Consider the following 22,718-nt stretch of genomic DNA (forward strand, 5'->3'; position numbering starts at 1 on the left):
AAGGATTCTGCTGCGATCCAATCCCAGAGCCCCTTCCACCCATGCTTAAGGACCAAGTGCTCCTGTGCATATATTTGGGGGGGCACTACTTCCTATTAGCTGCAGCTCCTTACACATCAGGTGACGCACTGAAAGTCTGGCAACCTGAATGAGTGGGGTATTCATGGGGTAGCTGTGAGAAGAAAGCCAACCCCTGCGGAGAATGCAGTCAATTAATCAAGATAAAGCTGAATTGGTATCAACATATGAAATCAGTTGTGAGCTAGGGAAACCCAGCCAGATGGGTATGGTTATTATTATCAGAGGCCAAGAAGAAGCCGCAGGCCACAGAGCCAAGAAATTCCAGTTTTGGGGTTGAGAGTCTAATCATATATTTTTTTTTTTTTTTTTGCCATGAGACACTATTTCCTTTCACTCACTTATTGCACACACTATTCTGGTGACGCTGTGCTTTTAACTTCCTCCATCTCTCTACATTTACTTACAAAACTCAAGCATAGGATCGTGCTGCATGATTCTCTTCCACCACCACAAACATTCAGATTAGTCTTGCTTAAGCAGCAAGAGTCAACACTTACCAGGCACTTGTGGCAAATTCTTTTTTAACTGATTAAGCCACCCAACTCTCAACGTCCAGTCTTGATTCGTTGCTTTCTCTATGAATAACTTAACGGCTGCAGAAAGGACCTCCATGCCGTCTGCCCAAGAGGCACTAGCTTCCACTGCACCAAATTTGAGGCAATCTGGATTAGGAGAGTGCAGGATTTTCTCAAAGTCATGTATAGTGAGAGGCAGCGTCCTGAAACGAGAGGTCATTGTAAGAAGATCATACCTATGCAAAGAACAAACAATCTATACAATTTCCAAAGGCCTAGAGGAGATTTAACCTCTAAACATGTTAGAAGTAACCATGGTGTGCTGCCTTAACTCTGAGTAAAATCCCAGCTGGACACTGAAACCATGCTTTCAAACTATTGCCACGTCCAGAATTGACACTTTACAGTATTCCATTTTTCCAACATGCACTATTAAAAAATGTGGTAACACCCACATTTTATGTGATCTTTCACATGATGTAAGACATATCTGGAAATCTGTGGGACCTAATGGAAGTTCAATGCTCATTTCCATGTTAACTGCTTCCAGAAAAACAACAGCAACTCTGCACCACCCCATTAACCTGGAATATCTCAGTAGTTTTGAGCTGTAATTTCCCTGCCGTTTTCATGTGATGAAATCTAGGAGAGTAGGTAGTCCATCATACAGTTCCCCTCCCCCCAACATTTTCATGGGTGAACAATGGGGGAACTGAAGCATGTATGCATATAGAGGGGGGTGAAATGCCCAATGACACCCGTCACGTCACGCCCACTGGTGAGAATGACTTTTAGCATGACATGGTGGTATATCCATCAAAAAGCCACGGTTCCATAACACAACAGGTAATGCAGTGTGAAAGGAATGTTAGAAACCGGTAGAGCATGGCTAGCATTATAACCAAAATAGCAACACAATAAACCCCACATTTGAAAGCAGCTTAAGCTTCGCAGGTATAGGGAATGAGAGCTGCTTGCTACCTTGTAAACAAAGAGAGTGGAGGCAGGAAAACGGCCATAACTATGGTAGCCCAGTGCAGATGTAACTGCTAACGTTGCTCACTTATTTACACAGAGGGGCAGGCAAAAGGCTGCTCACCAATTAACCTGGAACAGTTCACTCTTATATTTCCAGAGGGATAGCAACACCTTGTGCTCACCTGCTGTTTCTCAGATTCAGCCTGTTCAGGCAGTAAGCCAGGACCTGGCCATCGTGATGAACCATAGAAAGCAGAGAGTCTTCAGCTGCAAACAAAGCACTGGATGCAGAATCTGGCCACAATCCTAAGGCAAGGAGGGAAGCACCCCTCGTTTCCTCTGAATCCAAGACTGAAACATGCTTCATTATCAAGTCCAGCATATGCTAGTATATCAGGAGAGACAAAGGGTTGCGATTAGGTTCTTCAACTGGGAAAAACAATAACAGTAGTCTTCTTTCTGTAACATTTTTCTCAGGCATGGAAAACAATTAAAATGTAGCAGTTAGTTTGAAAAGATAGATATACACATGGTCTCTAATTCTTGATTGCTCAGACTTTGAACTGTCTCTCACTGATTTTGCAAAAGTTGACTCTCTAGCACAAACACTTGATGAGCACATTTCCAACCGAGGAAGACTTACCTTCTGATTGTCTCCTGACTGTTGTGAACTGACGTAGATGTCCCAACACGCTTTATAGAAGCTCTTTGCTAAACCGAATCCTCGGCGCAACTGCTGCACGATCAGCGTTGCAGCATTCATCAAAGCAGATAGAGTGTAAGAGGAACCTGAGAAGGAAAAATTAACATTACAACCCACCAAGCACCTTTGTAGAATGCCTAGGAATTTAACCATTTTTTTTGCTTTCCCCCTTTTTCAAACCACCTACCTGAGCTAACTTCCGTATTATAAATCTGAAATCATAATCAAAATTTCCCAATTCATTCTCTCTCAGATGGTCTCTAACACAATCACTAAATAGAAGTTATCTCTTTAGCGCTTGCCAAGTTTATTATGCATGCTTATCTCACCTGCTATGCTTTCCTTAACTTCTGTATGCACAGCCACGAGCTCATCACATATGCTGCTTCCAAACAAGCCCATTCCATGAAGCAGCAGCTTCACATCGTGAAGATCCAATGAATCACTCTCTCCAGGAACGTAGATCTCAATTCCACGATTCCGCATGGCTCGGGATATTTCACCGTGTGATGGGTCCATCGAAAGGAAAAGCCTTTTTAAGTTTCAATACACATAAGAGAGTATGGTTATTTAAGTTACCCATCCAGTATGTAATCTTACACTGCTGCTCCTGGGGTGGAGCGAGCGAGGAAGAGGTCACACTACAGCCTTGCAATTAGGCACTTGCCTGCAATGTTTAGCGATCAAGGTTATCACCTTGATAAGAGCAATACCAACAGTACATTTCTAAGCTGAGATTCTATTAGAGGGGTACTTGGGTTTGTCTGGCTCTTCCCTATGCACAAAGTTTTTTTTAAAAATGCTTATTGCACCCCTGAACTGCCTCCTCTCCACCACCAGGGAACTCTGCCTTGGCAGAAAAGGGAACTAACCACACTGTTCTACTGTCTTGGCTAGGTGAACACAGAGGCATGTTGTGGCTGCTACTTTCATGGCTTCCTCCTCTCCTTATCCTACTTAGAATCAAAGAATTGTAGAGTTGGAAGGGACCCTGAGGATCATTGATTCCAGCCCCCTGCAGTGAAGGAATATGCAACTGTCCCTATACAGGGATCAAGCCTGCAACCTTGGCATTATCAACACCGCACTCTAACCAACCAACCTCCCCAACCTGCTTTATTAAACTTGCTGGACACCCAAATAGCAAATGCTCTCTAGGCTTTATGCAGAAAAGGAGGAAATGATTTTTTAAAAAACACAAGAATCCAGTAACAATCTAAAGGCAATAATTAAGCAGAGAATGAAAACGTATGTGTGCGTGCGTGCCTGCATATACACATGCAGTTCAGAGAAGGTGGAGAGACTAGCATTCGTGCATCACACTGCTTTGCTGCCCAGCAAAGGAAGACAAATGACCTTGTTATAAAAAAAAAGGGGGGGGGTGCTAAGAGAAAACTATCAAGCAATACATCACTTTGTTGACCCAGCTGAGTGATGATCAAACCTACACTTATTTTCTAGGCTGCAGTAGTGATACCTTAAAGAGACGGTGTTCCCACCCCAATGCATACTGCAATTCTCAAAGCATAATCCAACAACACACTCCAATAAGCACAAAGAATGTCAGCGCACCTGAAATTTGGATGCGGTGTGATAGTGGGGGTTACACCATCGATCACTCCTCTTTCACTCATGGTGAGGACTCCTCCAGGTTCAAGCAGAGCATTCAAGCGGTCCAGCACAGAAGGACTACACACAAGAAGTAAAGGAACAATTAAGCACTAAAGGTGGCTCACTGATTTACTAACAAGTGCAAGCATTCATTTGGCTTCATAATGGAAGGAGTATTCCCCCCCCCCCGCCCTGCTCAATCTGATCAGTTTTATAGGATCAGATATATGGAAGTAATGCAGAAATGTCATGGGATGGTGTCCAGTTCTGTCCCCTCTGCTCAACAAAGACTCTTTGCCCCAGTGGATGCTTCTGTGACTGGAAGGGAGGGGAAAGCAATTTGTGCAATTTTTTGCAAACTTCCCCCTTTCTTCTGCATTGCCTCCTCCTTTTCCAAAGTGTTCCCTAACCCTCTGGAGCAGGAATTCTTTTTTTTTGGGGGGGGGGGTGTCACAGCAGGCTACAGAGAGAAGGGAGAAATAAGCAAAAATTGCCTTATGACTTCCCCCTTCTGTTCACGGAACTTTGCTGGAGCAAAGGACCTCCTTGAGTAGATGGGAGATAACTGTATAATCCAGTTTCCTTTGAAACAGTAAATGATGATCTACTCCTTGAATTTCTCTCTTTGATCTGGTACATGATTTGTAACAGAGATTCAATGACGTTTATCCAATGTGGTTTTCTATATTTATGATAATTTCTTTCTAACAACACAGTTACGCTTACCTGCAGAAGTTAACATTGTCCATCAAGAGCCATTCTCCGGACTGTAAAGCATGAACCAACATCCCATCAACCCATTCAAATGTGCCGTGGTTGCTGCTGCTCATATACTGAATAACCTGCAGCTTGAAGTGCCGAAATTCTTCTACAAGTCTTGAAAACTCTAAAATCAGGGGGAGAGATACTTAGAATACAATTCAATGAACCAATAAGCCAGTACTCAAGATTCACACAGAGTGCTTTTCACAACTACATTTAGTCTAGTATCCTTCGCCAACTTAGACAAACGGTCCCTCTTTCTTTGTTCAGTTGTGATCATAAGATCTTTGCATTAGCTTCGACAAGATGTGATGTCTAAACTAATGCATGTAGATCAACCAGGTTTTCATTAAAAAGGGAGAATGTCTTTAATATTCACAGAATGATAAACATAATAGACTATTGCTAACTGGTGTGGGGGAGCGGAGCAACCATAACTGTGATGGAGGCTGGAAAAATCTTTAAGGAAGCAAATAATTATGCTTTGTGCTTCCTCAGATTATGTAGCTTTAATAAATATGGACCTGGGTGGCTTGCTCACAAGTGCTCTATGTGCATTCATCACTGTACATGTAAAGTTCCTGCACACTTCGGCTGAATGCCAGTGGGTGCAGGAGAATAGAGAGGTGGTTGCACACATGTCTAGACCATGTGGCACCACAAATACTCATACTTTTCCTCTGGTCACATTTGTACACATTTATCTCAGTTGACAACTGCTCCATAAGGACACACCATCTCTCGCCATGAAAATGTCTTCCTTGTAACATTGGAGCAGTCTTTAAAATGCTTTGTGGTTTTTGCCTTCTCTGGTGGCATGCAGCAACTGGAATTTGCACATGCTTAGCTGATGACATTTTAAAAGGGAAAAACGCTATCACTTCCTACTGCTTCTGTGCATACCTGGCTTTGAGTAGGAGCTGATCTTGTTGTTCAGCCGCTGGACCAGTGCAAGGACTCCCTCCAATTTGTTCACCAGTTCAATGGTTATGTTTTGATTCCCTTCCCCAAGGGACTTTGGCTTGAAATTTAGAACGAAACTGCTCCAGGCACGCAGCACAATTTCAGCATCTTCTGGACAGATAGCAGTGAGGAGGAGGCTGTCCCTTAGAAGTGTGCTTACAACGTTCTCCACCTTCTCCAGCAAGCTCTTCCAAGGCCTAATGATGTCAACCTATAGGACATTTATTACATTGGTCACTGCTTGAACCACCACTTCCCACTGGGTTCCTTCAGCACAGTTTTGGAAACCACTTAGAGATGTTTCTTTCTTGCTTTCAGTTAAGACATTTAAACTTTGCCCATTCATATACTCCTCAAATTTAAGTTAAGTGGTATCTTGTATGCACTTGACTTGTCCTTATTCCCAAATTTAAAAAATGCACACTTACTTGCTCAAATCCACCTAACAGCTCCGTTGTATCCATAGAACTGTTCATCGCCATGATCTTCAACTGATGACCTGTCAGATATGCTAGAAGCTGAATGAGGCTGGTCTTGCCAGCAGCCGCAGGGCCTACCAGTATCACCATCCAACTCATATGCACACATTTCATGATGGACTCCAAGGGCTGGAGTGAATGGTGAAGCAGGGATAAGTTTCTGCCAGGAGGAGGAGCATAGTTTGCGCGGGAGAGGATTGAGAAACCAACCTTCAGTAGAATTAAAAACAAAATAAGCAAGTGCATTAGTGTGCATGTATAGTGTGGAGCAGAAATTCAAGAAGATGCCCAAGTAGCAGCAACTTTTGTTCTCTCTCACCTGGACGTCATAAGGAGTGATGTGGAACTGTCTGGAACCCATATATGGTTCAGCATCCTGACCAAAAATGTCCCTGAATAGACACACTACCTAAAACAAACAAACAAACAAACAAACAAACAAACAAACAGATGAAAGATCACATTTATAAAAAATGCTGAAATCCTTATATTCTAATTCTGCAGCAACTCTCAAATGAACGATTTTAAAAGAAACCGGGGAAACTCCAAATGGGTTGTTTGTTGAAGTCTGACGTCACCTGCTTCAGGATACAGATCTGCCCAGCTGCAACCTGAACTAAGCCTCAGCTTGAGAGAAGCTGGAATGCAAAACTAGACTGCTTACATGCGGGGCCAGTGAGTTTTCAATTGCCCCTCAAAACCACATTTATTTTTCACGCCATTTTTCTGAGCACTAATCATAAGCAAAACGAGAACAGCATTCTGCAAATCCACTAAAGGCTGATTGTGGTATCTGAGAGTTGCTGGCACAGGACACAGCAAGAAAGCTGTGGGATCATTTTGTCTGATCAAGCTCCCTAATCGCAATGAAATTACACTTAGGTAGGTTCCCTTTCCACACACTTGCTGTAAGCCCTCTTACCCAATGTACCAGGAGTTTAATCTATCTCTAACACATCCTTAGCATATGAATGGTGATAAAACTACATGAGGTCCCTTCAAATCCTGCACCTGCTTAACTGAAATGCTAATTCAAGGCCTTGGAGGAAAGTAGATAATCTTAAATAGAAGTCATTCAATGTTTCAAATAATGTGGGAAAAGGTACCCAAAAAAATTCAGTAAAATTTGTGTTTAAGATCCAAGAATGGTTTAACATATCCATACTTGTAAAACAGAAAAGACTAATAGGATTAAGCACATTTTTCATGCTCCTTACCTTCTCCTTGTCTGTATTTGTTCTCATTCTTTCCCCGTATATCAAGAACATGTGTTGGCCTGGATCGTAACTGCCAGGCGACTGGTCAACAAGCATCAGCTGACACCATCGGAAAAGGTCACGCAGATTAAACTCCCAAGGTCCACCTTTATGCCCCCACTTCTTCTCAATCATAACTTCTTGATCAATCTGAATAACGTACCAGTTCAAAAGATTAAAAACTCAGACATGTTTCAGCTCATGGTAGATTATTAAAACGCCATTGCACAAGAAAGCATTCATCGCGCCAAGCATGCAACTTAATTTACTGCTCTTCTAAGCTACCACCACTCTTTACCGTCCATTCAAAATCTTTATGGAATGCTCTTGTTTCAGAATAACTGGGGAAACCTAAACACATACAACATGCAGTTGTCTTACCTTGGACACACATGTATGATTCTATGCCTACTTGCTAGGGGGAAAGCCTCAAAGAAACTTTTATGTGAACTCAGACTTAGTAAGCCTCAGCCACACAAACGGAACATGCCATAGGAAGAAAAAAAGGGAAGTTCTGTCTGACATATTAGGCAACAAAAAATGAAATACAAACCCAGTCTGCAGTGGCTGTTATCTGTGGAGCCCAGCTAGTTTACATGCCACTGCAACTCCAGAGTTGAAAATGACTACAAATGAAGTTTGTCTCAATACATGTTCGGATGAAAACTGTGACCAGCTTTTCACATAGTTGCAGCAGTCATTGGCTTGGACTTGTGGGGACAGTCACCAGAACCCTGAAGTCCCTCTCCTTAAGAAGACCATTCACATCATCAAGAGGAGTTTCAGGAATTATACTTACCATGTTGTTAAATTCAACCATTTTTGCAATAATCTTTTTGTCAATAGCAGGAAACAGGGTATTTCCAATGTACTCCATGTCTGCGGATGAGAGAGGGTCCACGAAAACCTACATCATCAATATAATTAAATGGGGTGGGAGGTGAGACTCAAGTATTATTTTTATGTAGACACAGAAAAATGCACAGTACGCTTGCAAATGAAATAAAAATGATTCCATTTAGAAAGGAACTGCAAGGAGGACAAGAGAAATAGTTTTAAATGACATTATGGACTTGCCTGTGTGAATCTGTTCAGAAAAGATTTGGGCAACCCCTTTCTGCCACCTCCTTGCCTGTAGGGATTCTGGCATCCAAAGATCTTTGTTTTCTTGTGTTGCACATGGAAGCTCATTCCCAACTCAGGAATGTAAATCTCTGCCCGATGGTCAAAACAAGCATTCAGGCCTTCTAGTACCGACTGAGAAGCCAAGTTCAGCTATTTGAGAGAAACCAACAGGAAAATTTACACTGCCCCTCTTCTTCACAACACACACGTTTGCCCACAAAACACCTTTAAATCTATAGCAAATAAGCAAAAGTACTGTAGTTAGCTCAGGAAAAGTTAACTTCAGATTAACACAAATGCCCTGGTTATTTAGCTACTCTTTTGGCTTCAAGCTCCTTTTGCACAACTCAAAAGAGCAACAGCATAGCCCAGGGACGTCCAACTCCCAAAGACTGTGATCTACTCACACTATAAAAAAACTGGCAATGATCTACCCATTGTTGTTGGATGGACCAAAGTTGTTGAGCTTTTTAGGAGGCCAAAACTGTTGAGCTTCTTTGGGGGGAGGGGGAGGAGGAGATCACTGAGGGGCCTGAGATCTACCAGGATCTACCAGTAGATCATGATCTGCCTGTTGGACACGCCTGGCATAGCCTAAAGGTAAATACAACTGTGAAGTCAATGAGGCTGTCGGAATCCACCCAGATAAATGCCATTGCTCAGGGGTAGAGTAGATGCCTTGTGTGCAAAAAAAGGTCCCAAGAATCAATGGCTAGCATCTTCAAGTGGCACTGTTTGAAACCCTGAGCTGGATGGACCAATATTATAAAGCCACTTCCTATGGATTCTATTAAGAAAGTGTTGATTTCAAGCTAATTCAGCCCTAAGACGGCACTTAAAAGGTAAGTAGTAGTTTTAATCTTCTGTAAACTGCAGCACATCCATGACACAGAACTCAAGCTGTTTGTCCACAAAATCGCCTTCTGTAACTGCCACCCCAGAAAAAGCAAGTGTGTGTTCTCCCACTGGAAAACTGAAGATAAAATCTGAGCAGCCTCTTGAATAAATGGGAGCAGCAGACTGTTCCAGGATACTTTCTCCACGTAAGGAGAATGCACTGTTAACTTTACCATGTTTGGATAAGAGCCTTTTAAAGTCCCCAAACAGCAAACTGAGACAGCTAGAGACCTCATTTTCCAAAAAAGGAACGAAAATCCTTTTTCTGTGCTACATTAAGCTGAACTCACCTCATCTAATACAATCCAGTGTCCAGCTTTCAATGCTGCAAGCAAAGGTCCATCACGCCAGGCAAATTCCCCTCCTTTGCCCCCTTCAACAGGTAAGTCTGTGCCAAACAAATCTGTGACGTCCTGGATCAGAAGGAAGAAAAGTCAAGGTTTCCAAATGCATGTGAAACAATTGCAATTTAGAAAAAGCTCTCCTAGGCTTGCAGTAATAATCCAGTAGCATTTATACCAAGAGTTATAAATATTTTGTTCTATGCATCTGTTGCATCAGCCAGTAAGTGCATTCTATGAACAAAAATGAAACCCAAGAGTAATTTTAAAAATAAAGAAAGATAATTCTAAACCATTAAGATTTTAACCAATATTCAAGCAGCAAACTTTGATCAAGGTTCTTTGCATCTGTATTTTAGGCAGTTTGTTTTGATCATTCACACCAATAGATGGATCACAATTCTAGCAGAATGTGTCCCTTTACTAGACAGGAAAAGGAATATAATGCTTCCTCTTAGAATTAATCAACAATACACCCCTTATTAAACTTACCTATTTCTAAGCATCTTCCCCCTCCCCAATCAATTAGGAGTATTCTCAAGATTTGTGAAAACTTAACACCTGTTAACTTGCAAGTATAGACTCTCACATTCACAAGTACAGGTATTTCAGTGGAGACCACAGTAATCCCTACCTACCGTTTGTTCAGAAAGATTGATTCTAACAAGGCAATTTCCAGAAGCCTTTGCCAAGGCTGCTACTAGGCTGGTTTTCCCAACACCTGGAGAGCCTTCCAGGAGAATGGGCTTGTTAAGTTGCAAGGCCCTTAACAACCGCTGTGCATTCATTGCTGTAGTTCCTGCATTTAGAGCGTAGTCTGAGACATTGTTCTTCTGGTAAATAGGGCCTATAGCACAGAGAAAGCAAATAAAAAATTAATTAGATTACAGGGTAAGATGATCAACATTTTTGCTCTAGTGAAAGTACTAGCTCATCAGACAGAATAACGGTACCAGATCAACATTCATCTTGATGCAGAGGGATTTTCCTCCAAAGTTTTGTTTTTTGTATTTTTGCAATCTCCCCTAATCTCCCCTCTTTTTAATGGGTGGTGCAGGCTTAGCTATATTAAGCAACGGCACTCCTGTCTTAACATCTGAAATACACAGAATTATGATACTTAACAATTCTAACTACAGATTGTGGAGTAAAATATTTGAATGCTCCGCCATTAAAGCTCTTAAAAACTCCATGCATATCGAAAGCTAGCATGCCAGAGCGAAGTCTAAGCCAAGTGCCTTCATCTGAGAAAAGAGCATTCAAGCACTCAATTAGAAATGGAAGGGTCTTGGAAGGACTGTAACAAATTATTTTTTCTGCATGTTTGTCATCTCTCACGCATTCTGCTCTTAAGTCATCGTAAGTGGCACATCACCATTCAAATTGTACTACAGCAGCAGCAGCAGCAGCAGCAGCAGCAGCAGCAGCAGCAGCAATACCACCAAAAGAGTTCCTTGCCTGTTGGTATGAAAAATGGGTGGATTCCTATGTGGTTCTCCATCCAAACCATTTCCCTTTCCCTCTTCAGGTCATATATTTTCAGCTCATTCTTCTGAACCTCAGTGAGTTGCACTACTTGGGAAATTTTCCCACACAAATATTCCAGGCATTTTTCACGAGCCAAAGCAGCTGAGCCAGCCGAACAGGACATGGTGCCTACATAGGGGGTAGAGGGAAGAAGAGATAGTTATATGTCAATGGTGGAAATGAACATATAGTTAACAGTAAGATATGGCCAAAATCTGTAGACAGGTTGTAATGCACACTCTGTAGCACAAACACTATACGTTGCTTGCATGCGTCTTGAGACCGTTTACTATTTTTGTTCCAAAATGACAAACTTGCTTTAAACCCTTGCGTAGTTCTCATCCAGGGGTTGAGGGACCTCCTCCCCAATAAACGATCTGAACTATTCAGAAATAAAGCAAAGAAACTGAAGACATACCTGAACCTATTCCATCTATGTACACCAGACATGCAGCATGGACAAATGTTGTCACTGGACAGACGCTAAAAAGCTGGTGCTCCTCTGAAGAACTGGATAGTTTGTCTTGCGCCATAGCATTCATGAAGCTGACCCACGACAAAACATCCCGGATGCTGAGGATACAGTGGTGTCCAAATTCTTGATTGGTCAGCCACTCTATGAAATCCATCATGAGCCCTGCAATATCTGCCCCTGGGAAAGGTGATTAGATGGAGAGAAGAGAAAAAATACATAAGACACAGACCTGAAACAGAATATGTTTTGCAGTAATTCACAATGACCCACAAGGGATGCAGAGGCCTCTGTACATAATTTTTGCAAGATAACTGAATAGAAGTGCTTAAATGTTTTTACATAAATATTTGCAAGAGTAGAAAGGGTTGCATGCTTTAAAAAAAAACCATCCACAAGTGAATCAGCAGATGCAAAATTCAAAACATGCTTTGATCCTGCAACTTCATTGGTCTCTTTGTCCACAGTGACTGAACTTTGGCCCAGACCATTACTTTAAGCCTAAGAGGACAAACATTCATCTTAATGCAGAGAATATAGCCAAGGATAGAAAAAATAAGAGTGTATGTTTCATCAGCACTACTTATTTTTTCATCCTTCATTTAAAACCTTGGATAATAAAGAACCTAGGTCAGACCTGTATAACATGCACATATATTTGGACTAGAACAATCCTTAGATGTTCAATTTGCAAGAGCTTTTTCCGACAGCAACTTACAGCTGTGTTCAAATGAGGTCTCTGGTGACAATATGCATAGCAACCTCTGCCTATACCACAGAATCTAGTCACTGAATTCCAAACTTTTTTTTATCCCTTTCAATGTACTAAGAGCTCGAACTGTTCTTCCTTAAATCACTGTCCAGGCAATGATAAAATTTAAGCAAAAGGAAACTGATTTTGCACTTAACATGACCCCAGTATTATGCAAATATATTTCAATTCCACAATCTAGGTTTATCAAGTATAGAATTTGGAACATACAGCATCTGAAACATACTCAAAGGTAAGCACTCCTATATTCAATTTGTCATACTGCCAGATAAACATGCATTGGACTAAATCTCAAGTGAAAAATTGCAGTGTCGCAAGATCACACCTGTTTGCAATTTCTGTTATCTGCTAGTCATGTCTGAACAACAGGTAAGTGGTACCTTCAGTCTGTGCCATTTGTAGCAGGAGTCCCATGGGACTTCTCCACAGGAATATTATTCAGCTTAGAGAAAAACCTATGGGCAGCGTTTAAGAGAGTGAGACTATTTCAGAACCGCCTGAACTAACTTCTTAGCTTTTAGAATCTGAGAGAAGCTGACTTGCAAGAACAGAAGGTCTTTTAGAAGGAAACCCCACTGGGACACAGAAACGGAGGAGTGCAGGCTGGTTACTAGGGAGAAAGGTACTCAGAAGTGATTGCAGAACGTTTTTCAGCAACAAAACCACTTCACTGGTTTTGAAACTGCTTTAGCAGTTTCATAAAAGTCTCTTTTGACTGTTAACATCTTTTCTGTTCTTTCTCTTTTCTATTCTCTTTCTGGCCTACAGAGGATGGAAAATCCTGCCTGAATGTGATTAAACCAGCAGAGCATGGCAGCCCTAAAACTCACTAGAGTAAGAAGAGAAAGCTTTAAGGAAGAGGGGAGAGGTGCTTCTTAATCTGGCCAACACTGGCATGTGACCCTCGTGCTGAAAAGGTCTCCCATTACTGATATAAGCAGAGGGACACCCAGAGAGAATAAGTAGGTGATGGAGTTGGTGAACAAATACCTCTGATATTTACCTTTGTCATTCTGTTTGGCAAAGCAGAGTCCTGGATGAAGATTATGGTTCACAATTTGCATTAAATCCACACGGTTGTTACTTTGCGGACACCATATTTCTGTAAATCTATTACGCAAGGCAGGCGACAGCTATGGGCAAGAAAATATGAAGTGCAGTTATTATGAAGGGAACTGCTCAGAGGAAAATTTAAGAATCCTCAAAGAGGGTTACTGGGATAAAAAGAGAGAACAGAAGAATTATAAAACGAGGGAAAACATATTGCTATAAATAATGTGTAAGAGAGTATCAAAAAGCACAATAGGTTAGAATAGTGTGTGTCAAAGAACAAAACTGCATAAAAATGAGTTTTACTTTTTTTAAATGAATGTTTTATTAGACCTAATTTATCCTTAGAAAAATGATTTACTCATACAAACATACTTGCAGCTTAATAGTCTTGATATTTTATGACATTCCCAGAGGAGAATGACATTAATTCCTGCCCCTGAAATTCCTAATAGTCTTATAATATGATCTACTACAGGATCCCAAACCAACACACACTTCTTTATGCTGCATTTTCTTCATCATCACTAATTTTATTAATCTCAACCATTTCCACATTTTTCCGATGAATTCTATCTATCTAGGAAATAACACATTTACTCAGTTCCAACAATCAAACAATCAACAATCAAATTAGCTGTCAGAGCTCCATGTGGAGCTAGGTCGGGGCAGGGAATCTTTTTTCAGTCTGATGGCCACCTTCCCCTGCAAAGGATCACTATGTGGTGAAACAAATGAGATATGAATTTATACTGAAACAGCTTTTCCTAACCGTTTAATATTATTTTAGTACTCTTTACTCCTTGAAATGTAACCTACTTGACTTGAAAGGCCTGGTAGTAAGAGCTTTCCTGTCTCTTCCTCCCTGTGGTAATTAGGTCATAAATAAAAGAACTGGGAGTGTGAATGTGTGTGGTCTTTCTTACAGATAAGGGCATGAGGCTCCCAAGCAGCTGTAGCCTGCGAAGGACAGCCATGTGATAAGGGAAATGTAACTATCAAAGAGCCTGGGGTCTGGGAAAGGTAGGATGTGGGACTGGTTGCAATGCCTTACAAGCTTCTAGAAAAACCCTAAGGCCAAGTTGGCATAAGCATTTTTTTCATTCCTAAAACTACAGGTAATTGAAAGTAGCAGCCAGCACAGAACGGCATTTTCTTACATTACCTCTTTCTTCCCAAAGTCGCCGCCAGGATTCATTGTGGCTAAAATGCGAAACTTCTTTCCTGCAGTCAGCAGTTCTACTTCATTGTCCTCACTGGCTTTTTCAGCCAACACTAGCGTCTTTTCAGTTTCAAGGACGCTGAAATAAAACCACGTTCTCAATATTTGCTCTCGTTAAATTTCCAAATATCCATACAAAACACTAGAGACTTGCCTAATCGACAGAAGCTTTGCAACTCTTGTTGTTCAGAGCAGCAAGAATCAGAAGAAGCCAGGGAAAAGTTAAGATTTATCCAATTTGCATTTGTGAATGACACGCCAAGGCAAGAGACTAAAAAATGCCCAGTTTTCAAGTACATACCTATTTAGTCTTTCAAGAACAGAATCATCTGCCAATGAAATCTCATCCATGAGAAAAAAGCCATCCTCTCTCATTGCTAAGACAAGGGCTCCATCATGCCATTCAAACAGCCTAGAACCATCAAACTCCTGTTTGAAAGAAAAAGGGAAAGTCTGATCAAGTGTGTGTGTGTATACATACATACATACATACATACATACATTTACAGACACGCACTTGGTGGATTTTTCAAGCTCTCAATTATATCAGGCACCATAATGCCAACTTACCTCATCCTTTGATCTCTGTCTAACAGGTCGCAGTCCACCCAGGAAGTCAGAGGTCTCCATGTGCAAGTGACAGTTCACAGAATGTAATTTCCGACCAGCCAATGCTGCAAATATCTGACAAATAGTAGTTTTGCCACACCTGCATAACAAAAAGCTTGCAGTCAATTAAACTCCAGTGACTTGTCTGTTGCTCTACGCAAAAAATAAATAAAACTAATAATGAATATATTGAAGACTGGTTTACCCGGTGTCTCCAACCAGAAGTATAGGTTCACCAAACTCTAATGCTCGGCCTGCCAAAATGGCAAGCCTTGTCATCCCTTGAGTCCACACAATGTGACTGAATTCATCGCCCATTATAGATGTCCACGTAGATGCTTTAGCTGGTTCAAAGTGGTAATGGGTTTGAGAAAGAAAACAAACAAAAACAAATTAATTAGCTTTAGCCAAACATTAAATCTTCTTTTATTATTGTTAGCGTTTTTCAAATTTACCCATTTGTTTCTTTACACTTTCTTCTGAGAAGAGGCGCTGAGGATGCAGCTTTCTCTTAAAGTGTTTTTCAATGACTGTTTGGATAACGTCAACTTCTTCTTGTTTCCTGACCCTTCCTGCCAGAAGCATAAATCCTAGTAAAAGAAAGACAACAGTTCATCAGGATGTTCACCGCTTTTGAAAAATGGTTGAAATGTGGCTACTGAACTGGACACACTGGCTGTGTAAGTTGAAAAGAAACGAGTGGAGACTCACCGTCATTTGCTAAATGCTGAAGCCAGTCATACTCCTTCTCCATCTGTTCTGCTAATCGGTACCTTTCAGCCCAGCGAAAGAGATCCCGAAGGGTAATGAAACCATGCTTGCCAGCAAACACTGAGGAACCTCTGCGATAAGACTAGATTTAAAAGGACATAAAAGCATTCATGATCCAACACAATTTTCTGTACCCACAACTGCATTTTCCACTACTCTTGCAATGCCTCCCCTCCTTACCGCCAATTCTCCAAGTTGTCTTCGTAGCATTTATTTGTCCAAATTTCACCAATATTTCAGTAATGACCATCAGTCCCCTGAGCCAAACATATTCTGGTAGGTTGCTATGTAGCTCAACAATACCCCGCTCCAACCCCCCCCCCCAAAGCCACTAAATGTGTGCGCCTTGAGTATAAGACACCAAACTACAACTAGGGCTCAAGTGACTTCTCTATTATTTTCCCACTAAAAGAAAAAAGATTACTGTCCATACCTGCAACTCCAGCATGACTTTGACAAGTTTACTGCAGTACGAAGGTGGAAGGTGGCATCTTTTGTGCAGGATGGTTTCTAGCTCTGTACTTGGTAGCTCATCAAAATGCAGCTCCACAAATCTGTTCCTGAAAGCTCTGGACAATACCTTAAGACACACACACAAAAACCACCTGTCAAGTGTTAATCTACTGAGAAATTCACACACACTGAAAACTTAACACGAGTTTCCCACCCTCAAACAGTCAGCTAGTATTTCATGGCCACTGAACATGTTCATACTCAATGGGTTTGCCCTCTTAATACCCCCCCCCCGAAGATTTCGGTGCACGTCTGCAAACAGTGGGGTTCTCCCAACTCTGTTGACACCTCTCTCTTGTGTTTGGATGGTACCATTTTGGATTGGCAACTTGTAGACTGATTTCACTATTGGTTCTGGATATGCTACAAAGACTAGAGCGTTTGACTAGGAGTGGCGAAGACTCAGGTTCAACTCACCACTTAGTTATAAAGCTCACTTGGTGATCCTAGGCCAGTCTTTCACTCAAACTATCACTCAGCCTAACCTACCGCACAGGACTAAGGTGAAAGAGAGAAATCACATATGCCACCATAAGGTCCTTGAAGAAATGGTGGAGTGTACGTGTAAATAGCAGTATCAAAAGAAAGCCAGCTTCACCTGAGGAAACTATGTATGTACCTTCCTGCCTCCATAGAGCCCTGGAGGATTCTGTGTAGCAAAGAGCATGAATCTTGGGTGAGCTTTGACTGTTTCTTGGGTTTCTGTTATGAACAGCTCTCTGTTGTCATCCAATAATCTGTTCAGGGCCTCCAAAACATCAGTGGGTGCCAGGTTGAGTTCATCCAGGATTATCCAGTAGCCCTTTCGCATAGCATCAATGAGGACACCTATGAAGCATTTACAGAAAAAAAGAAATAAATGAGTTGCCCACTTGAGGCAAGCCAGGCAAGCATCTTTTTGAGCAAGTAGGAGAGCCAGCTGGCAAGGAAACACTGAGTGACTGAGGTAATAATCAAAGTCCTACCTTCCTTAAATATCAGCTTCCCAGATGGATCTGAAGTATAACAGCCAATGTACTCCTGGATGTCAGTATGTTCATGATTGTTAATCCTAACACAATGGTTCCCGGTTGCAGCAGCCACCCAGCGTATTAAACTGGTTTTACCAATGGATGTGTCTCCTTGAATCAACACTGGATAGGTCCTTAAAGAATTAGAAAACAGCCAAGTTGGATATTGTGTTCTATGGTGGTGAATTATTACTATAACTATATTATTATTATTATTATTATTATTATTATTATTATTATTACTATTACTATTACTATTACTATTACTATTACTATTATTAGAAGCTACAGTGGTACCTCCATTTAGGAACAACCCTGTTTACAAACTATTTGGTTTACAAACTCCACAAAACTGGAAGTAGTGTCCCGGTTTGTGAACTTTACCTAAGAATGGAAGCTGAACGGTGGAAGGCACCGGCAGTGGGAGACCTCATTAGGGAAAGCGCGCCTCGGTTTTAGAACTGTTTCGATTTAAGAATGGACTTCTGGAATGGATTAAGTTCATAAACTGAGGTACCACTGTACCTGAAAAATTTGCTGAAGTTCAGAATAAACAAGTCAAAACTAAGGACAACTGACAACAGTATTTGTGCTTCTTAATTGTCGTGTTATACGGCTCCTCCAGCAAATGGTACAGCTGAAGTCCAACATACCCAGCTGATACAACTCTGACGATGTCTCTGAGGTTAAGTTTAACTGAAGCTGTGAGCACATAAGTCTCATCCACGGTTGGTTCCATGTCGCCAATCGAAATCCAGTATCCCTCTACCTTAATCATTCTCCCTCCTTTAGGCTCTGGTAACGACTAGAAGGACATTACAGAAACAAAACCAGTTTATGTTATGAACTGCTATCTCCGCATAATAGCAATGTTCTTTGTTTAGCTAAGCAACACACTCTTAGAACACCAGAATACATGTGGTATTTCCTTCATATGTGAGATGCAGAAGATTTATCACGCTCTGGTTATGGTATAATACACCAAGCAAGCACAGAGTCTACACCTGGGAGGAGAGATATATTAACACAATGCGTTAGACTCCCTCTGAGAACAGAAGGACTCTTTCCATTCATGGAAGGTTTCTGATCCAGCAGGCAGCATCTCACTGGCAGAAGAGGATGAAAGGTGTTTTTTTATTATTTCCCCTTCATCCTGAACCCCCCCCCCCCCGAATCACCTTTCACACTATTCTAGAAACAGCCCCAACAAACTGAACAATATTTCCAAATGCAGAAGGAAGGGGAACTGGAAAAAGTCACCTTCTCACCTTTCCATCAGCAGGAATGAACTCTAGATCTAAGCCAATGTATTTCCAAACCTTACATGGATTCAGCATTCCCGTAAGTGGGATTTCACTTATAGGGTGCTCCTATGGGGATTGGGTGGGGTGGGGAGGGAGTATTTTGTCAATTTCCACTTTCTCCTGCAGACCCGTCCAGATGGTTGGGGGACTTTTGAAAACAGTGTGAAAGGTACTGCTAGGGTGTGCGCAGATGAGATCAGGAACAATTGTCTCCCACCTTCCTCCAATCGAGAGGCTTTGATTAATGTCAGACCATTCAGCAAACAGAATGCAACCTTCCAGGTGAAAATGGGAAACCCTTGATTTAATCCAGGGTGGGTAAAATTAAACTCAGAATTCAAATTGAGTTTTGTTCTGTTTTATGTATTTTATGTCATAACCAAAAAAAATTCTGAGGAGGAGGGGAGAACTCAAACTGAGAACAATTCCATTCACACACACACACACACACACACACACACACAAAATAAGAATTTACTTGCCTGCTTGAGGATGTTTTTCACGTTTCCAGACAGAATATGCTGACATATTAGCCTTTGAACAACAGGGTAAGAACTTCTGTCAAGCTGGGTGAGGAAACCCAAGCAAAAGCCCTATTGAGAAGAAAACAGATTTGGGGTTTTTTAAAGTAGCTAGTTTCAAAGAGATTTTAATTGCTAACGCCAGAGAATTTCTCTCTCTCTTTGTCTAAAGACAAAAGGGAAGAGAGAAGGAAGTTTTAGGAACAGAGAACAAAGATAGTCACCTCATAAAGAGAGCGCTGTATGCTGCAGCATGGGTTGGATGATGCAAATCTCAAAGCTCTGCAGAGAGTACGAAGGCTGTAATGAGGTCTGTGGCCTGTCCCATCTACCAGTTTTGTTTCACACTCCTTTCTCACAGACAAATAAAAGCTGCAAAATCAAAGGGTTATTTATATGAAGCATATTTTTCATGTATCACACTCATTTTTCTACCATATTAACAGGAGGTAATTTATCTAGGGGCTTGATACCTCAATGTGCTGCGGAGTTCCTTTTCCTGAATAAATATTGTCCCCTTCAGGATTGAATAATTCTTCACTCCGTATGGTTGCTAACCAACCCAGGTAAGGCTCAGTCTATATATCACATATCAGTCTTCCAGAACATCTGGTGAAGGACTACAACTCCCACAACTCCCAGTCAGCTTGGCCAACAGATATGATGGGAGATGCAGTGTAAAAACAACAACAACAACCTGGAACGCACCAGGTTAGAGGAAACTGCCATAAAATATAAGCTCAATTCTAAATGTCTGTGCTAAGCCAAAATGCTCCCTTGCCTAGAAGTGGAGCACAGCTATGAAAGAGCTAGGGAACATCTGTATGGGTGTAATGCTCAGATTCTCCTCCTTTTAGGCTTCATGTTGTATATATGCATAAATAAACCATATATCATAAAAACACCACAGGCTCTACTGTGCCTCATTTTTCCAAAAGGAAACACAAATCATGGGTTTATCATGTATGGGACCTCTGGAATCTCACACCACTCATAGAAATTGGAGTCGTGTGTTGCAGTATATACAGAGTGAGGCCCTCTCTGAGATAGTCCCTAAATATTCAGATGTATCTATTTAACAAAACTCAAAGAAACCTGTAAGCATTTCATAAAATATAACATTAAAATTATTGATAATTTAGGTATTTAAGACAGCCAAAATATTAAAAACAGTGGTTAAAAATAAATTCTTTCCCCTTCATATTAATCTCACCCCAGCCATGGAAAATACAGTGGTGTAATACATTATCCAATAATAGTTTTCTGAAGAAATTAAGTCTTCAAACAGGAAAATTCCTCAGAAATTTCAGGAGTTAAGAGTTAGAATGAACTTCTGAATCACTGTCAGAGAGAAGAGGGCATCCATGTTACACTAATGTAGAATAAAATTGAAATACTCAAGGCTTCTGATTAAAATTTATTCAAATATTGGGGCTTAGAAAAGCAGGGGAAAACCCATATATCTTGACTGACAGTGACATTTGCTAAGACAATGACACTCAGGGAGTGGAGCTCACACTCATTTAGTAAAAACAGGGAAAGCAAGTGGGATGCACATCTGGAATCTGGTGCACAATTTAAATAAATTATTTGACATTCTGAACTGTAATGAGCTCAAAGAAATGGCAACTCATAGAGGAAGTTCAAAAGGCAGAAAAGCGCAGTCTGAACTCTGAATTCCCATCACCTTCAGCCTGTGTATCCAAAGGTCAGGGATGATAGGAGATGCAGTGCAGCAACTTCTGAGGACCACAGGTTAACTACCCCCGTTTCAGAAATACCACACTACAAGTCAGTGCTTTTTTTTCTTAAAAAATGTTTAGGGGTACCCTCATTTTCCTACTCATATTGAAATACTGCGCCTTAATGAGGCAAACTTAGATTCACAAAATGTTTAGGGGTATGCGTACCCCTGCGTCCCCCTCCCCAGAAAAAAAGCACTGCTACAAGTTAAATACAACAAAACTTTCCCAAAGACTCTCTTATAAAATCTTACAATTTATACAGTACTTTCTGTTCATCAAAAACTTACTTTATGATCCCTTGCACTACGCTCTTGCTCACATTCAGCCCTTTGAGATAATCCATGATAAGAATCTGCAAGTCTCCTTCATTTTGTAATTCTTCTACGTAAAGTTCAGTGAACCTACAAGACATTACATTGTAAAACACCTGTCTGCTTATTGATACCAAAGTCTGATATTTGATCACAGCCCCTTGCCTGTCGACATCACAACCAATTACAAACGTACTGAATTAAAGACTAGTAATAGAGTAACATTCGGTGAAAGCTTGCAGATTACTTAGAAATCACATAATTCAGCATGCAGAAGGTCCCAGGGTCAACCCCCAAGAGCTGTAATTAAAAAGGAGTCAGGTAGCAAGCTTAGGAAAACATCTGCCTTTGGTCTTGGAGCACTGCCCCCGCCATCCCCAAACCTTTCTAGAAGGTTGGGGAAACCCCAGAACAGATTAGGGGGCACACAGAGGAAGGGGGAGAGATGCCCTGCCATGCAAGCAGAAGTCATTCTTCTCACACAAAGCACTACTTAGAGCTACACTGAATACAACCCCAAAAGTTAAAACATACCATTAAAAATTAAAACATTTTAAAACATGCAAAAATATTTAAATTGCACTTCTATTGGCTTATCTGAACATTAGTTGTTTCTGGAAAAATGCAGACCTTTTATCATAGGTAAATTTTGGCATCTTTTCATCTGCTATACACTCAAACCTAGGGTATTGGGTTTTCTATGATATTGCTGCTGAATTATTTTGAGCTCTGCAGGGGCAGTGATAACACCATGCATGTGTCACTGATGTCACACTGTCCGTAAGTCAAAACCTGTTGAGAAATTCAGTGGGGAAATGAAAGTGCAACTGCAGAATTTAGTGCTTAATGAACACTTGACAAGCTCTTGCTTGCCTAGCTAATTTGGACTGCATGGGCTATGAAAGATCAAAGTGAGCATAAAATCCACTCATATGCCCAACCAGCCTTTTATCCAGCTGTTTTGTAGCTAACATGTAATGCTGACAATCAGAAGATGGCCAACGGAGCAATGTAGATCATTTCCCTTTTATCTTTCCCATGAGACCACTATATAATTCTAGTATCCAACTCTGAATCTGATGACATAAAGGACACTTGAAGACAACTGCAGCTCTCAAAGAGAATGTGCAACATTTATTATTCCTGAGATTGGCAGCAAAAGGTATTTTGCAACATAGCA

General features: G+C 41.1%; 1 protein-coding gene across 2 annotated transcripts in view; it reads right to left on the reverse strand.

Annotated features, from left to right (window-relative positions):
* MDN1 (midasin AAA ATPase 1) overlaps nucleotides 1-22,718 on the reverse strand; it is an 88,096-nt gene that overhangs the window by 46,670 nt on the left and 18,708 nt on the right. For both annotated transcript variants that reach the window (XM_080999853.1, XM_080999852.1), the window contains exons 20-49: nucleotides 21,515-21,628; nucleotides 19,707-19,854; nucleotides 19,444-19,554; nucleotides 18,311-18,462; nucleotides 17,613-17,791; nucleotides 17,267-17,475; nucleotides 16,568-16,714; nucleotides 16,075-16,216; nucleotides 15,819-15,953; nucleotides 15,569-15,707; nucleotides 15,325-15,463; nucleotides 15,056-15,183; nucleotides 14,698-14,833; nucleotides 13,486-13,615; nucleotides 11,657-11,890; nucleotides 11,170-11,367; nucleotides 10,350-10,558; nucleotides 9,661-9,783; nucleotides 8,426-8,623; nucleotides 8,148-8,255; nucleotides 7,310-7,498; nucleotides 6,412-6,501; nucleotides 6,042-6,302; nucleotides 5,554-5,824; nucleotides 4,615-4,774; nucleotides 3,850-3,966; nucleotides 2,607-2,809; nucleotides 2,218-2,363; nucleotides 1,757-1,959; nucleotides 579-799 (exon numbers count right to left, since the gene is read on the reverse strand). In XM_080999853.1, the coding sequence (XP_080855979.1) occupies nucleotides 579-799; nucleotides 1,757-1,959; nucleotides 2,218-2,363; nucleotides 2,607-2,809; nucleotides 3,850-3,966; nucleotides 4,615-4,774; nucleotides 5,554-5,824; nucleotides 6,042-6,302; nucleotides 6,412-6,501; nucleotides 7,310-7,498; nucleotides 8,148-8,255; nucleotides 8,426-8,623; nucleotides 9,661-9,783; nucleotides 10,350-10,558; nucleotides 11,170-11,367; nucleotides 11,657-11,890; nucleotides 13,486-13,615; nucleotides 14,698-14,833; nucleotides 15,056-15,183; nucleotides 15,325-15,463; nucleotides 15,569-15,707; nucleotides 15,819-15,953; nucleotides 16,075-16,216; nucleotides 16,568-16,714; nucleotides 17,267-17,475; nucleotides 17,613-17,791; nucleotides 18,311-18,462; nucleotides 19,444-19,554; nucleotides 19,707-19,854; nucleotides 21,515-21,628 (4,940 nt within the window). The remainder of the gene's footprint in view (nucleotides 1-578; nucleotides 800-1,756; nucleotides 1,960-2,217; nucleotides 2,364-2,606; nucleotides 2,810-3,849; nucleotides 3,967-4,614; nucleotides 4,775-5,553; nucleotides 5,825-6,041; nucleotides 6,303-6,411; nucleotides 6,502-7,309; nucleotides 7,499-8,147; nucleotides 8,256-8,425; nucleotides 8,624-9,660; nucleotides 9,784-10,349; nucleotides 10,559-11,169; nucleotides 11,368-11,656; nucleotides 11,891-13,485; nucleotides 13,616-14,697; nucleotides 14,834-15,055; nucleotides 15,184-15,324; nucleotides 15,464-15,568; nucleotides 15,708-15,818; nucleotides 15,954-16,074; nucleotides 16,217-16,567; nucleotides 16,715-17,266; nucleotides 17,476-17,612; nucleotides 17,792-18,310; nucleotides 18,463-19,443; nucleotides 19,555-19,706; nucleotides 19,855-21,514; nucleotides 21,629-22,718) is intronic.

This window comes from Podarcis pityusensis, assembly GCF_964106645.2.
Source record: "Podarcis pityusensis genome assembly, chromosome: 3".
Taxonomy (NCBI): Eukaryota; Metazoa; Chordata; class Lepidosauria; order Squamata; family Lacertidae; genus Podarcis; species Podarcis pityusensis.